Source organism: Melanerpes formicivorus, unplaced genomic scaffold (genome assembly GCF_026170545.1).
Source record: "Melanerpes formicivorus ecotype bairdi unplaced genomic scaffold, bMelFor1.0.p_v2 SCAF_24, whole genome shotgun sequence".
NCBI lineage: Eukaryota > Metazoa > Chordata > Aves > Piciformes > Picidae > Melanerpes > Melanerpes formicivorus.
Window position 1 is genome coordinate 11829570 of NW_027142376.1, and position 18034 is coordinate 11847603.

Consider the following 18034-nt stretch of genomic DNA (forward strand, 5'->3'; position numbering starts at 1 on the left):
CCTCTCACACCCGCAGGCACCCGGATCGTTTATTAATACCCTCAGTGCCGCTGGCTCGCCGCCAGCCACCTCCTCCAGCGCAGGAGGTGACGGGGGGAGAGGCGGCGGCGAGTCATAACCGGGCGCGCCAGACAGGGGAGCCGAGTCATGCCGTGCCGTGCCACCCGCAGGGTTTTCTCGCCCGTCTGCCCCCAGGTGCAAAAGGATGACGACGGGGAGAAGGGAGTTCTTAATGCCCAGGAGCTGCCCTTGCTCCGGCTGCTTGTGACAGCTTGTTTCGGTGCCTCAGAAAACCTGACCTGGTGCATTAAAACCCAGTGATTAGCGGGCGGGCGCAGCCGAGCTGTGCGCCCACTACCAGCGAGCTGCCGGACCTGCACCACCGACCTTTAAAGGGGTCTTTTAAGGCCCTCGGCTGATTTGCAGCTCACCTCCTTAAATTCCAGTTTGCTCCAGGGCACCAGCCCCATTCAATGCAACACAGACCGCCTTAATTATCATCCCTTTATTTCCTCGTAATTGCTACCTCCTTAAGAAAAAGAGTTCAAAAAGGCAAACAAAGCCCTTTTGACAGAGGGCAACTAGTGCTCTTGTCACAGCCTTCTGTGAAAACCTCTCAAAATTAACTACCAAAGCCCTAAAAATCGCATGTCTTCTATTAAAATCCAAAAACGTTTAAAGTTTGCCAAAGAGTTTTGGAAGCTGGTGAAATATTTAGGCATGAATTAAACTTATTCACCCATAGCATCCAACTTTTCCTTGCTTGTGAGGAAAGAGGTGTAGTAGCTGTTTTCTAGCTTCAACTGCATACTCATTAATAACTTCGACTTGTAGAAGGTAAATTTTAACCCAGTAGATATCCTACACTGCAAGAAATAACTATTTGAAGCTCATTTGATAGATTAAAATTATCTATATCACTAAATCAAAAGCTGGTAGTTGCTTGAGAGCAAGCCATCATGGCCTGGTTGTATTCATCGTAGGTAGATGAAGAACAGCCCAAATCAAAAGTACATATTTCTGCTACTTCAAGAGAGCAGATTTCCACAGACTTGAGAAAAATAGTAAGGGGAACTGACTAGGCAGAAAACAATTAGCATCTCTATTAAATGGCCAAAAGGCTATGAATCTGCAGTCAGAAGGCAGTAACTTCCCCATAAAAGCTCAAAGATGGCAGTTAGAAATCAAATGGAAAACAAAGAGAAAATATATCAGTTACAGTTGCTAGAAGTTGCAATTTACAATATCAAAAATGATAAGGGAAGTTACTAGAGAAGAAAAAAATCTGTGGTTGGAATAGCCAAAGGCAAATGAGACATTTAAAGTTTGTTAGGAATGAAAGAAACCCCAGTGGTGGTACTGGTCCGTTGCTAAAGGCAGTTCATAGGTGGGGTTATGCTGATGTGGAAAATGTGAATATGCTCAATAAGTACTTCTGTGATACAAAAGAAACAAGCAGATGGATCTCAAGGGGGTTATGAAGAACTGCTCCAGCCTGCTAGTAATTAAAGAAAGCAAACTTAGATTACTTTTAGTCCCAGTTCTAGAATAGGCATTTGGGCTCTGTCACTTGTAGTAAACTTCAGAATAATAGATTTAATTTTAAAAGATTTCAAAGGAAGACTTTCAGTCTTTTTTTTTATGAAGACCTAGTCTAATCAAAGTTCTTTAAATTCTTTTTATGAGACTGCTCATTTTGTTAAGAGCATATCAATGATTAGACTTCTAAGTCTGAAAGAAATTTAGTACCCCATGATAGTATTAAAATGGATGCTAAGGTTCTCCTCCTGCTGCATTTTCCACTGGTGAGGCTGCATCTTGAATACTGTGTCCAGTTCTCGGCCCCTCAGTTTGAGAAGGACAGGGAACTGCTTGAAAGAGTCCACTGCAGAGCCACAAAAATGACTAAGGGAGTTGAACATCTTCCTTATGATGAGAAACTGAGGGAGCTGGGGCTCTTTAGCTTGAAGAAGAGACTAACAGGGTGTCCTCATTAATATTTATAAATATGTAAAGGGTGAGTGCCAGTGATGCCCAATGACAGCACAAGGGGCAATGGGTGGAAGTTGAGGCAACATGAGGAAAAAGTTTTTCACTGTGAGGGTGATGGAACACTGGAACAGGCTGCCCAGGGAGGTTGTGGAATCTCTCTGTCTGGAGATATTCAAAACCCACCTTGATGGGTTCCTGTGTGATCTACTCTAGGTGATCCTGCTCTGGCAGGGAGGTTGGACTAGATGATCTTTTGAGGTCCTTTCCAACCCCTAACATTCTGTGACTTGCCTAAAGGACTGATGACAAAAAGTAGCTGACAGTAAGGAACCTTGATCGAATGGGTATGTTTCTGTAAAAAGGGGGTCACACCTGAAAAGGACACGAAAAAGAAAGAAATTGTAAAGGTAATAAGGACCAAGCAACCATGTGAAAGGGTCTGAACTGAGTGGCAAGCTGTGCCTTATCAAACAAAATACATTTACTGGAACTAAGTCCCTGTAACAAACTTGGAGAATTGTAGGTGTTGTGTATGGAGAAGGCACTTGCTGAAAAAGATTTAGGGGTTGTAGTCACCAACTCGTCTTAAATGCTTGTTCTGACTCTGGTACCAGGAAAGATTTGTTTGCATCAGGGGAGAAGGAAGTAGGGGAGATAGTTTTACCTCTGGATTTATCACTGATGAGGCTGTGTTCCTGCCTATGTTTTGGGGAAAAAAAGTGTTGGAAAATTGGAGAGGGAACAGATCAAGAGCTGAAAATGTGATTTGAGAATTGAGGAAAAATGCTGCTAACTGAGACTTAAAGAGCTCAATCTGTTTATCATATCAAAATGATTGACTTGATTACAGCATATAAGTACCTCTATGGAGAAAAAACCCCACAGAATTCTGAAGGGCTCTTCAATCTAGAGGAGAATAGCATAACATGAAGCTGTGGTAGAAACTAAAGTCAGACAAATTCAAAGAACACAATTTTTCCTTCTTAAGGTAACACTACATCACTAGCCAACATAGGCACCAAGGAATTTTGAGTGGGTGTATGTGCCTCAGCCAGGACAAGATATCTTTCTGAAAGATAGGTTTTAGACAAATGCAAGTTACTGTCCTCACTGCTTATACATGCATGGCATTTAATGACAGAGATCAGACCACTGAATAAATAGTTCTTTGAGATGATACTTCATTATTTCTTGTTATACTGAGGAAATATAAGAAGGGTTGGCTATTGGTGAGCATCTGCTCAGGATAATATTCTGTGTCAACTGAGTACAATCAGTCTCTCTGAAAAACACAACTACTCTGTGTAGGATTTAAAGTGGTGGCAGTACACAAGACATCGTTGGCAAGAAGATTATAAAATAACAGAATAAAATCAATATTACTCACCTATTTTCATTTGTCAGTGCACTAAGCTGACAAGATTTCAGTTCATCTGGTTCACAAGAAGCTCAGAAGAGTTTAAGGAGAAGCTGAAGAAATGGACAGAAGCATGTATCAAAAACACTAGCCATTGGACTTAGGTGATATGATAATTAAGCTGCAAACTTTGAGATGCTGGCAGACAAAGCAGTCAACTAATTCTGTATGCAATATTACAGCAGTAAATATACATAAGTTTTAAATATTTATGGATTTCTCAGCCAGCTTGTGCATAAATGAGTCAAGTTACCTCACCTGAAGATATGATCCCCCCCATAATGAGCTGTGGTATGCAGTGAAGACTAAAAGGTTTGACACTGACAAGTAATACCTAGCTCTCTGAAGCAGCCAGGACCACACAACTGAATTGTGTTGCACATAAACTATTGAGAACTACACTTAAACATTAATGAACTATCAGTCTTCTTAAATTGTTGCATTTGCCAATATGTGAACTCACATCTTTTCTCTTCTGCTTGCAAAGTTGATATGGCAATGTTCACCTCAGTAGCCTTTCTGCTCTCAGCATCTGCCTGCCTGCCTCCCTCCCTGAAGTTCGTGAAGGCACAACCTTCCCAACAAGTAAGGAACCTTCTCTAAATTATGCAGAAAACCAATGACCACAAGCAAATAGTTCAACAGTAGAATAACAATACATTTCTTAACAAAGGAAGAAACAATAAAGTTGGAGAGGGAGAGTTGGTTTTGGAGTTAGCATGTAAACCTTTTTTCAGTTGCACTACTCCAAAAAACAAAAGTACTTTCCAAACAAGGAAACAATTTTATCCGAAGGACACTCAAAGATTTTAAGCTATTCTAATTTTGGTATATCTGGAAATTATTTAGAAAAACACCAGGCCCTTTTAGGTGGTTTTTAAAGATAGAAGCTTTCAAATTTACCACACACTTTTGCAAATCTAACCTGGAAGGTGCAGGTAAAAGCCAGCTCTTTCTCTGTCTTTTACCCAGGAGAAGCTGTGGGCTCCATTTTTAGAATTACAAAGCAGTCACAACTCCAAATGGAGTCAACAAAACCTGAAGGATCCTTGCACTTTTGAAAGTCAGATCAGTCATAGTGCCACCATTACCTCTATTGATATTAACATCACCTATGGAACTCAAACATCAGTAGTCTGGTGCAGGGAAGAAAAGACATTAAAAGGTTGAAGGGCATTCATTACCTTTTTGATACCTAATGGAATAATGTTGCTGTACTGGTGGCCAAGCAAAGGTGAGAACTGATCATTCTATACAGTAAAGTGAAGAAGTAGTTAGGCTCTCAGGTTGCAGCATCTGATGCCTTCAAGGGAACAACAGTACATTAGCTGGCTGGCAAAATGCATTTTCAGAACGCCAAGGCTCAAAACAACAGAACATCAGTAGGTGAAGCTCAGACCCTAAAGGCATCAGCAAAAACAACAAAGGCAACAGAAGGAAAACTGAATTTAAGCAGCAAAATCCATTCTTATCATAGGCAGTCAGATGTCATTCCCTTGAGACACACGTAGGGCACATCTTCTTTTGGACAGCACATCTTCAGAGGTGCAAAGGTCACACATACTATGAAGAGTCTAAATGGAAGAATGCACAGGGAGCAGTTCACAAATAGCAAAAGCCTCTGCAACCTTAGGAGGCAGGGCAAGGACCCCAGATCAATTACCAGAACTCAGTGCCGTCCCTGCTGGTGGTGCCAGGGGCAGGACGAGCAGGAGATAACAGCAGCATAAGAGTCAGAGGCACTGAAAGGGCATCCCACTACTCTAATGCTGACCTAGGCTGGACATTTAGCTCAGGCCTATGGCAATGTCATGTTCGTAGCTTTAGCCCCACTTGCTGCTCAAATAGAAACTCACTCAAATCGCTGGCAAGCCTTTGGTGGTTTCATAGAACCTACTTAGATGCCAAATGTTTTATATCTAAATCTATTAAATCACATCTACATTGAAAAAGGGGGGGAAAAAAAAGTAATCGAAATAGAGCTATTTGCAGCCCTTGAACATGCATCCTTTCAACACAGACTTTTGTTGCTTCAGTCAATAATGGTAATTACAGATATAATTGTTATTACTCTTGTGCTTAATAAAAGAAGCCTTACAAAGTACATTATTAAACACTAGACTTTCTAAGGCCCCTAAACTGCACCACTATTTTTGAATAACTGATATGTCTCGTCAACCAATTAGAGCAGGGCTTCTGTTTGCTCTTTGAACAGGCAGAGCAAAGAAGGAGCAGAAGCAATAGATGCCACATTCATGAGCTGTAACAACTAAATGAGGATGTTTAAAATCCAATACTCTAATTTTAGCCTTTGATCTCATTGATTACAATGAAAAAGGCAATACAATCTTCATTTTTATGGTTTATAACATTAACAAAATATTTTGATAACCATTTTATTCACATTCTCCTGTTTTATTATGTTCTAGACAGAGAAGCCTAGGGGGAAATGGCTACTAATAGCAAGGTGTTTTCATACTTATTGTGTGTCTGCACGTGGTGTTTTTCAATAAACAAAGAGATACTTGAAGTGCACATAGACTTTCTGCCTTTGTTTTTTGTTGGGTTTGTTTCTGGTTGGTTTGGTTTGGGTTTTTTTCTTGGTTGGTTGGGGTTTTTTCAGTGCTCTAAACATTCTACTTAAAGCACAGGAAGATAAAGGGGATCACAGAGGAAAGCCAGATTAAAAAGCAGAGAAACACCAGATACTGTTCTGCTGCAATCACTGCAGCTAGTGGGTGCATGTATGAATCATCTTCAAAACAACAAGCCTGGATATTGCTAAAGAAGTAGCAAAAGTAACACAATGCTGAAGGCAAGCTACAGACTCTTCCTTAAGGCTGGGTATTTGGCATGTGGCCCACACAGAGGTGCGCACTGCTGCAGCCAGATTGCTATCGTGCACAGGGCTATAAAAGGCAATCATGCATGCTGGCAGAACAAAGACTATTCCTCAGTTCATCTTAGCAGTTAGGAAATAAAATCCACGTACAAAGACTACAAAAGTTGAAGATACATTTAGTAAAAAGACAGGGTTTCACTCATCAGTCAGCTGCATTAATGAGACTCTCCCATAATGGCTTTTTCCTCAATATTCTATAGCTGTGTTTGAGTCAGGCTTCACTAGGTCTTCGTGAGATGATGAACTCTGAAGAGCACAACAGCAGAGGTGACAAAGAGACATGGCAAAGCTCTCCGAGTTGTCAGGCATTGGAAAAGGCTGCCCAGGGAGGTGGTGGAGTCACCATCCCTGGAGGGGTTCAACAGGGGATTGGATGTGGCACTTGGTGCCATGGTTTAGTAGTCATGAGGTCTTGGGTGACAGGTTGGACTTGATGATCTTTTCCAACCTTACTGAATCAATGATTCTATGATTTTCCACATAAAGTGGATTGCTATTAGGATTATGTGTCCTGGCCTCTTGAAAACAGCAATTCACACAGTATTTTTAAGATTTTTTTTTAAGGAAGAAAATTAAATCAAAATGTAGTCTTCTACACACCAAAAGTTGCTTCTTGAGGGAAATTGTTTGAAGTCTTGGATCTTTCTGTAACATAGACTGGAAACCTTATTGCTGTCTACAACTACCTGAAGGGAGGTTGTAGCCAGGTGAGGATTGGTCTCTTCTCCCAGGCAATCAGCACCAGATCAAGAGGACACAGTCTCAAGCTGCACCAGGGGAGGTTTAGGCTGGATGTTAGGAAGCTCTTCACAGAAAGAGTGATTGGCCATTGGAATGGGCTGCCCAGGGAGGTGGTGGAGTCACCATCACTGGAGGTGTTTAGGAAGAGACTGGATGAGGCTCTTGCTGCCATGGTTTAGTTGATTAGATGGTGTTGGGTGATAGGTTGGACTTGGTGATCTCAAAGGTCTTTTCCAACTTGGTTAATTCTATTCTATTCTAATTCTATTCTATAGACTCTTTCATGAGGTGTGCTGGTAATCATTAAGAATTTATTTTCTCCTGAGACACACTCTTTTCAAACTCCTAGGTCATTCTTTTCCAAGACATCTTTTCTCTTGGGATCTTTTTGCATTTGACAGGTAAAGAAACCCAGAATGTGATTGCTCACTCACTCAACCAGTTGTATTCAAAACAGTAGAGAGAACTTACTCTGCAGGCACACTAGGAAGAATGGAAAGAAATGAGTGACAAACCACATGGACTTCCAGCAGTGCAATGGAAAGAAATCAAAATGAACTTCCCTCTTGTTTTCAAAAAAAATACCTTTACCATTCTACAAATAAACTGACCTGTAGGGAATTTCTGACAAGTGTATAAGCCTCAAATCTATAAAGATGCATAATGTTCAAAATTAGTGAAGAGAACATGTATCATTTTAACATATTCTATTAGTACCCACTGGCATAAAGTAGTAGAGAGTGATACCTAGCACACTTAGGGATGAAATGCCATCAAATTATATACCTTATCTATGTTGTATCCTGAACATAAGCAACCCATTTCTAAAGGTCTGTCTGGGCAGTTTTAGTGCCAGTGTATCCATTCAGACACAGCAAAAACTAACACAACCTTTGAAACAGATTCTCTTACCACCAGTACTTAGAAGCGCTAAATCGGTAGCTCACATGAGCATACTGCCTTTTAAAATAGGGGTGCTTATGCAGAGAATCCTGCTTTAATGTGCAACCATTTGATTTCTCTTCAAAGGTCAATTCCTAGGGCTTAGAACTTTTCAGCAAAATTTCAATCATGTAGTTACCTAACAGAGATTGACCCACTGTCGCAAAGTTAGGTATCTTGGATTACTTCCAGTTTTTCAGGATGACCCTTTAAGGCCTTGCTTTTTATTACAGTATTTGGTAACCCAAAGACAACAGTGCTATAATTTTTGACCCTTCTGTGTAAATCCATGAATATATTAGTTAATCCTAGTCCATTGTTACTCAGTTTAATTACAGTGGCAATAAAGGTTTCTGTTCCATTCTAGATGCATTGGTTTCTTTTCAGATCTCCAAAGAAATTCCCAAGTGTTCTTAGTACTAAGATGAAGGTCATGATTGTGCCATTGGTTTTGAAGCAGACACTTCTGTTGATAGGAAACAGGACTTCTTGCTTAACAGTTCTTGCCCTGAGTATCTTTCACACTTTACTGCTCCCCCTTTCTCAGAGTTTAAAGAACTGTTGTAGTAAGGAAACCTCAGGTATCCCAAGGAGTACTGTCTTTTCTTTTTCCTTTCCAAAGAAAATGAAAGTTTGTTGGGAGAAATACAGAAGGGTATGACTCAGCCCAGCATCATTAGGAAAATCTCATCTTTTTAATTTTGCTACTCTGAGCCTTTTTCATTGTTATAATTCTCACAACAATAAAAGTCAGGCTGTAATTAGTTTTATAATAAGGAAAGCTATCAAAAGTAGAGAGAGCTAATTATTATTTCTCCCTTATCAGGAAAAAAAAAAAAAATCAATAAAAAGGTTACAGCAAAATGGTAAATAACAGGACTGCATTCAGGGAGTCTCCCAGAATCGACTCAGCAGTAAAAAGAACATGGATTTTTTTTTTTGTATGGTAAGGCATTATTAATGCATTATTATTATTAATGCATTCATTTCCAGCTGTTGGGAAGTAAGCATGAGACATAGGTTTGCAACTCAGAGAGGAGTTCCTCTGTTGGTGTGTGAAATGCTCATTTCTGCTCAAAGATAACATAGCTACTAATGGACTGTTTCACAGCCCCTTTTGCTTTGCCCTGGTCTACAATGTTATATACAATCCTTTGGCATAAAGAACAGGATGAAGCTTTCACTTGATTTCTCATTTACAATGTCCACGCATCTGCTTTCTTCTGTTTTGACTAAGGGCGACAAGGCTGGGGAGAGGCCTTGAACACAAGCCCTATGAGGAGAGGCTGAGGGAGCTGGGATTGTTTAGCCTGGAGAGGAGGAGGCTCAGGGGTGACCTCATTGCCCTCTACAACTACCTGAAAGGTGGTTGTAGCCAGGAAGGGGTTGGCCTCTTCTCCCAGGCAACCAGCACCAGAACAAGAGGACACAGTCTCAAGCTGCGGCAGGGGAGGTTTAGACTCGAGGTGAGGAGGAAGGTCTTCACCGAGCGAGTCATTCGTCATTGGAACGGGTTGCCCAGGGAGGTGGTTGAGTCATCGACCCTGGAGGAGTTCAAGAGGAGATTGGACGTGGCACTTGGTGCCATGGTGTAGTCATGGGGTCTGTGTTGATAGGTTGGACTCGATGATCCTTGAGGTCCTTTCCAACCTAAGTGATACTGTGATACTGTGGCTAGAATCATATGGTGCTTAGTGGCCTTGAAACCACCTACAATAGTTTTAATAGACATTGTGGTAAAGAGCCTAGATGAAAGTTAACCTAGTTTGACAGCAGTTTCACCTAGATAAGTTTAATTTATAAAAATGCATAGGAAAAGCCAGATTTTCTATCTGATCCTTGCTACTATGAATAATGACAGTGAAAAAGATATGGTGGCAACATAGGAAAGGAACAAGCACAACTCCTGTGGTAGCTCTAATGAGCCCCATCTCCTTCAACCTGCAACAGGTCTGAGAGGAATACAAAGAAACATCTTTTAAAAGTATTTCAGATTATTTTTTTTGCTACAAGATTTGACAAGATCTCTGTAATGGTGGGTGAAGGTCTGAAAGTCTGTGTCCAGCCAGTGCCTCACTGCCACTACACCTATAACTGATACTAACAAAGAACCTTATTAACTGTCTCAGATGACAGAGGTCAGTGAGAAAAATGAACAGACACAGAAGATAAACAGCTGTTCAAATTGTGATGCATCTTGTTCAGGTATCAAATGTTAAGCTGGTCACTAGGTTGGGTGTCAAAAAATTCTTTGAACAGATTGGCAGGGAAGGTTTGGAAAGTCTTGGTGTCTATCAGTAGCTTGATAAATTGTTTACTTTCTAGGTCCTTCTCTTGGGGACAAATTCTTCTGGTGCTTTAGTCTGAACACATTTCTAATGCCCAAGTCTCTTCTGGTTTTTTTCCTGTAGTATGGTGTGCTTTTGTGGTTCTTTCTTTTTTATTACAGACTGCTATGTTATTGTTTGGGGCAAGTGTTCTGTGGCTCCTGGGATATGCACAGCAAGGCATTTCTGTTGACTTGTCTGCACTAAGCGTTTATCACAGGGCTGCCTGCTACTGCAAAGGCCTGTTCCATCTAGGTGGCTCTTCCAGTTTATGCATTAACCAACTGAATGGGCAGCTGCCAAAAAGCATGCTCCGAACATGCCCTGCACACCCAGTGAAAAGTAGACAGTCTCCAGAGCCATCAACACAACATAAGATCAATATTGCTGTTAAACAATAAAATCAGAGATTTCTTGGTCTGACTGCAGCTGCTGCTGCTTCCACCATCTCCTTTCTCACCCCAGGGAATCAAACTGCACTGCAGATGTTTTTGCAATACCTCCTCCTGCCTGGCTGCCTGATATATTAACAGCAGACTCAAAATAATACAGGTTTTCCATCTACCTCTTTCTCTAGCTGACTGTAATCCTTGGTCTGCAGATTTTAGTCTTTTTCCTCCAGAAATTTTTCATCTTAATTTAGACATTTTTTCACCTTAAGTAACTTACTGTCATTGCCAGATAGACAATTCCAGAGCCAATCGTAAAGAATGATGCTGAGGACAAATAGCATAATCAATGTGCTACCTGGATCCTGCCTGGAACTAGTCTAGGAATTACAAGGAGAAATGCTATCCCCACACAAGTTGAGAAAATTAATTACTATTAACTGTAACAAGAATCAGACTTTTCAGCCATGGTGATTACATCTCCAGAAAAAAAGCACTTTATACTGAAAGCTCCTTCTATGGCTGCTGTCAGAGGCACCTGACTCAATTAGCAAGGAGGAAAATATGAAGATAAAAGCAGGTCCACATTTATACACATGCTCACCGCCCCCCATTCCTTCATTCAATCTTCTTCTCCAATCTATCAATGTACCTGACCCACTTTAAAAATCCTTGTTGAGGATGTTGCTGATGCAAAGCCTGTTTCAGGGGTACTGAGAAGATACATTCATCAGAAAGAATGCAGTGGAGCAGTGGCATCTTCTGTCAGGAGCAACTGGAATTATCGCTTACTTGGTCACTCCAAGGCATTCATAACTGGGAGGAAGGAGATGTGTGTGCCAAGATAGGCTGTAAAAGACACATTTTAAGCCAAAAGCAGATTGGACATGTCTTTTAAATATAGCAAATGTTTTCATTTATACCTTAATGAAGGCAACTGTCTTGGTTCTCAGTTTTGTGGTTTGCATAGAAGCATTTGATTTGGTGCAATAAAGATCCAAGTAACATAGATGATGATGGTGCAGTACCTTAACCTGCTCCTCCTGGCTGCAGCAAGGTTGGACCAGAAGACCCTTGCAGTCCCTTCCAACCTGGCCTTCTGGGATTCTGTGAAGCTCATAATTCCATGATAAAAAAATAATATCTTCACAACTGCTCACATTTTAAACTTCACAATTGGTTTAACCCAAAGCATGATTTTCAATTAATGTGAAAGTTTTGTTAATTTAAACATGAAGTGTGTCAGTTTAAACCCTGCTCACTAAGCTTAAAACACAATCACATTATCTCCTAATGCACCAAACAGTTTGCAGCACCAAATAGTTTGCAATACCAAAGACTGTAGGTTTGCCCAAGAATGGCAGAGGCAAGAGTACACCTTTCTTTCTGCCAGATCTCCTAAAGTAATAGTAACAAGATGGCAGAGGGAGGGTAGCAAACAGCAAGAGGCTAAACCAGCACAGCCATTTTCTTAGCAATTGGCTTAGCCTTAGCTGCAAACACACAGTTTTAGCACTTTCACAAACTGGATGATAAGCTGTTATCACTTGTCACATTCCCTTGCATGGACATAGTGTGGATAGAGCTATCTGTGATTAAAGGTAATTTGTAGTCTAGCTCCAGATGAAGGAGGACTGTGGGCTCTTCAGATCTACTGCTCACTACATGCTGCTCAGGTCCTCCACCAGGACTGTGCACTGCAGTTTCCCAGTGGGCACTCTCCTCTCCTCTTTTCAGGGGCTGCATAGACCAATTTATCAGTCTCTGAACAAATCTGTCAGGAGCCTTCCCCTTGTCAGAGAAAATTATTTCTAATTACTTACTACTTATTACCATTTAATACCTATCACTAAACTGTACAGACTCTGTGGACAAAGAGTAGAGGAGAGAACTTTGTTTTCTGCCTGAAAACGTCCATGTCAATACCAAACCCCTTTGGAGGGCTATCTCCATACATTTGACTACACTTCAGCCATTTCTGTGAACAATTCAGCTGGGAATCAAAAGTGTTATAAAAGTCTTTAATGTGACACATTATAGACCACTGATTCCCAACCTTTTTAGTCTAGGTCTCACTTCAGTGAACCTTGTTGCAGCTGACCATAACCCGTGGTTCTTCAGCAGTGTTGTTTATTAGAGGGCTCTGCAGACCACTGTGCTAGCATCACTGCATCATCTGCATGTATGAGTGCAGGCCAATAGTACCCTAGAGGTCTAGGTTTTGAGTGTCTTTACATAATACAAACCCATCTTCCATTACTTCAAGTGCCTCTCTACAGCATTGAGAAGTCCCTCTGCAAAGGTCAAACTGCAGGATTGAGGTTGAAGACAATCACACACAAAACTGTACCATAATAAGATCTTTCCTCATACCTCTTCCTGGTTAAATAAAACTTACCTCCAAATCATTAAATATGACTAAACCCCCACACACACATATTTCGAAGATAATATCAACTTCATTGTTTAGCAGTAAATGTTTTTACTACGATTTTCCAGTGAAAAACACAGCATGGAATTCCCAGATGCCTCTACATTTTAACCCAAGCAAGTGGATGGTCATTATTCTTCTAAAAGCAGCAAAACAAGTTAGGGTAATAGTCACAACACAAAGGAAGAGAACACTGATCCACTTTGACACTTATGACTTCCAGATCACAGATCTGTGAAAAAAGTGCTGTCCTGTTAAGATAAAAAAAAAAGAGAGAGAGAGAGAGGTGGATAAAAATCATCTAGGGAATGCTAATTAGGCCTGTGCTTCTCTGTCCATCCCTGACATGCCATGTGTTGAACTTCTGATTCTTTTCTCTGCAACTGGAAGATAGAATTTCTGTCATTTCTGCTGGGCTGCACTGACCATTAAAACAAATAGATGGGGTTACAGGAGATAAGTGTGACAGGTCATCTTATAACTGAGTTGGAAAACGTACATCTTTAGGAATGAAAAGGAAGGCTTGTACAGAAGCACAGCATTATGGCTACATGATCAGAATTGTACAGGACAGAACATCTCAAAGCAAAAGCCTGAAAGGATTTGGCTCAGAGCAGCAACGTGCAGAGTTCCTATGGGATTAAACTAAGTTACTTGGGATTCAAATCGAGGCAATATTTTCAAGACAAAGGCATCACGTTTCCTTCCTGTGAGGGAACAAAGGTTTTCCAGTCTTACTCCACATGTATTAATAGTCACAGAATATGTAAACACTTCAAAGCCAATGTAGTAAGTGGAGTAAGTATTCACACCTTCTCATCACAAAGTTTCTTTACTGTTGCTGGAAATGGTAAGTCATTAATGACAAAGGGTATTTCCCTTGGTGGCAAGCCTTGTAGATAATTATCATTACGCCCCTGCCATCACAGTGCTCATCATTACAATGTTTAACACTGGAAGGTAAAATACTCAAGAAAAAGACTCAAGAAACTCAACCTTACATACTGTAACCTCACCAGGGAAAAGTACTGATCTGTGTTCTGGTCCATGATCATTGATGCTGTTTAGGTCCTAGCATGCTCCTAGGCCAGTTCTCACACATGCTAACTCCCACTCTCCCATCCTACCTAGAATTGGAACAGTATTGGCATGTCCTTATTAAGCCATTTGGGCTCAGTCGTCATGTTGGAAAAGAGAAAGATAATTTAGCCATTAATTAGGTGACAATACGATGCAAGAGAAAGAGCAGGCTGTGTTTTATATATATGTATATATATACACATATATATAATATTCATAGGTGTATGCCTAATACAAAGTACAGGAAGTAAGGAGAAAGAGTTGTGACTCTGTGGCAGTAGCCTCTTGAGCAATCATGAATTTTGACGGGTCTGTGATTTCCGTAATCTAAAATAAAATGAACACATTATCTTTTAGAAGGAAAAGGCCCTTAATCCTAATGGCAATCATCCTAGTAACATCCTAAAATAATCCTCATAACTCACAATAACTGTAAGGTCAAAGGGTTTAACTAAGGAAATTCACTTACAGTTTTAATTGATGATATCCAACAACCTTAAACACTGTTCCTTGAGCTCTCTTGAGCATGTTGGAGAGGTGGGCACAAGCCAACCTCATGAAGTTCAATAAGAGCAAGTGCAGGGTCCTGCATCTGGGTCGAGGCAATCCCAGGCACAAATCCAGGCTGGGCAGTGACTGGCTGGAAAGTAGCCCTGAGGAGAGAGACTTGGGAGTGCTGGTGGACAAAAAGCTCAACATGAGCTCTCAGTGTGCACTTGCAGCCTGCAAAGCCAATCAGATCCTGGGCTGCATCAGGAGAAGTGTGGCTAGCAGGTCAAGGGAGGTGATCCTCCCCCTCTACTCAGCCCTGGTGAGACCCCACCTGAAGTACTGTGTCCAGTTCTGGAGCCCCTATTACAAGAGGGATGTGGAGGTGCTGGAACGTGTCCAGAGAAGGGCCACAAGGATGATCAGAGGGCTGGAGCACCTCTCCTGTGAGGACAGACTGAAGGAGTTGGGGCTGTTCAGTCTGCAGAAGAGAAGGCTCCCAGGTGATCTAATTGTGGCCTTCCAGTATCTGAAGGGGGCCTACAGGAAGGCTGGGGAAGGACTTCTCAGGATGTCAGGTAGTGATAGGACTAGGGGGAATGGAATGAAGCTGGAGGTGGGGAGATTCAGGCTAGATGTGAGGAGGAGGTTCTTCACCATGAGAGTGGTAAGACCCTGGAATGGGTTGTCCAGGGAGGTGGTCGAGGCCCCATCCCTAGAGGTGTTTAAGAGCAGGCTGGATGAGGCTCTGTCCAGCCTGATCTAGTGTGGGGTGTCCGTGCCCATGGCAGGGGGGTTGGAACTAGATGATCCTTGTGGTCCCTTCCAACCCTGAATGAAACTATGAAACTATGTTCCAGAAAGCACTAACTGAGCATCCCCAACCTAACCTGCAGGGAGGGAATTTGTGATAGTCACCACACAGCCAAACATGCAGACACCAACACAGTCAGTCAGCCTGAGCTGCCTAAACTTGATTGTACTCCTCAGCTGTTTCCAGCTATGAACACCTTGGGGGCTAGTTTTTAGTTTCTCAGATCTCTTGCTAAGCAGGAGACACTCACAATGAAGCATACAAGGAGGGGAAAGCAGGACAAGAGGCTTCCATGGTGGAAAACATCCTATCAAATTTCTCCGGTATCAGAAGCGTTATACAAACAGATCTTTCCGTATTCATCCTGTCAATAATTTACAATAAAATTAGCATATGCTTTAAATCTCCTACACATAGATGGACTAGAAAACTTCCATGAAGCATTAGACAATCAAGAGTGCAAATGGATGTTAGATGCAAGAGATCGGGGATCAAGTGCACAGACTGAAACCAGAACAGACAGAAGGGTCTAATAACCAACACACACTGACAGTGACTGGAGCTCCTGCTAGCAGTAGAGAGCAGCACAAAGCCATCATTGAATGGAACTTGCTTTATGATTTTTGACTACGATAAGAGACAGCTGATGGGATTGAAATTGTCTCTTTCACAGTTAAGGAACTAACTTTATTCTCTCACTGATGCTATAAATATTCCCTTGGTTTGACTGGTTTCCAGGAGTAAGTGCAGGAGAGAGGTACTGCCTTTTAGTAGAAAATTGCAGTCTCAATGACTTGCTCTTGAGGGGGCATGTAAGTGCCAATTCATATTGGAAAATAACACTTCTAAGTGGCCTCCTTTGAAGCCCCACACCTGGAGGTAGCATATCTTGACAAGCAGAAGAGAATTACAGTATTTACCAATGTGCAAAAATGAATGGTTGCCTAAAAACATGTATACTAACATTTTTGCTTTACAGCATATTGATAGAAAGTGAAAAATGTTACCAAGTGCTCATCTAACCTTCTGCACTGTGCTCTGTTCTGCTCTCTTGTGTACAGTAGGCTCACAGCTGCCCAGGTGAAGGACAGAGCTGTTCAGTACCGCGTGGGACATTCTCACCTACCTTGCATCTTTGCACATGCATGGTACTGAGCCTGCTACAAATGTCTGAGATTATAGTAAAGGTCATGTGGATTTCTACAGGGACAAATTAAAAGATAAAACTGTGACAAGGATGTGTATGGAGAAAAAGAAAGTCAAATGCGAAACTTTCTGGCCCACAATGAAATGGGTTCTAATATCCAAAGCAGTACATAGGGGTTGGAGCTGTCTGAGGAATTGCTGATGGATTTTTCAACTTCACTATATCATCAAAACTTGCATATGAAAGCATCCCATAAATAGCATATGTCTCAATGCAATCCGACACATTTTCAGGCACCACACTGTTACAATCTGGAGTCCTACTAATTAAGCCTTGCAGTAAATCCCCTGCAGTAATTGTTGAGATTTTCTAAACTTTTCTCTAACTGGTTTTCTTGTACAGTAACTTCTACAGCTGGTACCAAATATAGATTACTGTGCTTTTCTTGGCATGAGGTTACAATGGCAGAAGGCCATGTTGTTCAAGTGATACAGCTACTTCATACCAGATGCCTGGAGGTACTGGTTGATAGTAGGCTGAATATGAGACAGCATTGTGGCAATGGCATCCTGGCCTGCATCAGGAATAGTGTCGCCAGCAGGAGCAGGGAAGTCATTCTGCCCCTGTACTCAGCACTGGTTAGGCCACACACCTTGAGTCCCGTGTCCAGTTCTGGGCTCCTCAGTTTAGGAAAGATGTTGAGTTGCTGGAACGTGCCCAGAGAAAGGCAACAAAGCTGGGGAGGGGTTTGGAGCACAGCCCTGCGAGGAGAGGCTGAGGGAGCTGGGCTTGCTTAGCCTGGAGAAAAGAAGGCTCAGAGGAGACTTACTGCTCTCTACAACTACCTGAAAGGAGGTTGTAGCCAGGTGGGGGTTGGTCTCTTCTCCCAGGCAGTCAGCACCAGAACAAGAGGACACAGTCTCAAGCTGCACCAGGGGAGGTTTAGGCTGGATGTTAGGAAGAAGTTCTTCAAAGAAAAAGTGATTTGCCATTGGAATGTGCTGCCCACGGAGGTGGTTGAGTCACCATCACTGGAGGTGTTTAAGAAGAGACTGGATGAGGCTCTTGGTGCCATGGTTTATTTGATTAGATTGTGTTGGGTGATAGGTTGGACTTGATAAGCTCAAAGGTCTTTTCCAACCTGATAGGGTGCTTGGTTGCATGGTTTAGTTGATTAGGTGGGTTGGATTGGTTGATGGGTTGGACGCGATGATCTTAAAGGTCTCTTCCAACCTGGTTTATTCTATTCTATTCTAAAAAAAGGTTAGATTACCTACATTTCCCTTGTCTCTGTATGTATCACTCAGACCTGAAGCTCAGATACGTAATACTGATGACTACCTCATGCTTCAGTTATCATGTA

At 41.7% G+C, this 18034-nt stretch overlaps 1 protein-coding gene across 2 annotated transcripts in view; it reads right to left on the minus strand.

Moving 5' to 3' along the window:
- The window catches only part of GADL1 (glutamate decarboxylase like 1), a 118555-nt gene that overhangs the window by 92578 nt on the left and 7943 nt on the right, over window positions 1-18034 (minus strand). Inside the window, exons 2-3 of one of the 2 annotated variants that reach the window (XM_068152908.1) lie at window positions 4594-4712; window positions 3380-3462 (exon numbers count right to left, since the gene is read on the minus strand). In XM_068152908.1, the coding sequence (XP_068009009.1) occupies window positions 3380-3389 (10 nt within the window). In that variant the 5' untranslated portion in view covers window positions 3390-3462; window positions 4594-4712. Of the gene's footprint in view, window positions 1-39; window positions 107-3379; window positions 3463-4593; window positions 4713-18034 lie in introns of those variants that run through there. The other variant, XM_068152910.1, reaches the window with a different exon arrangement.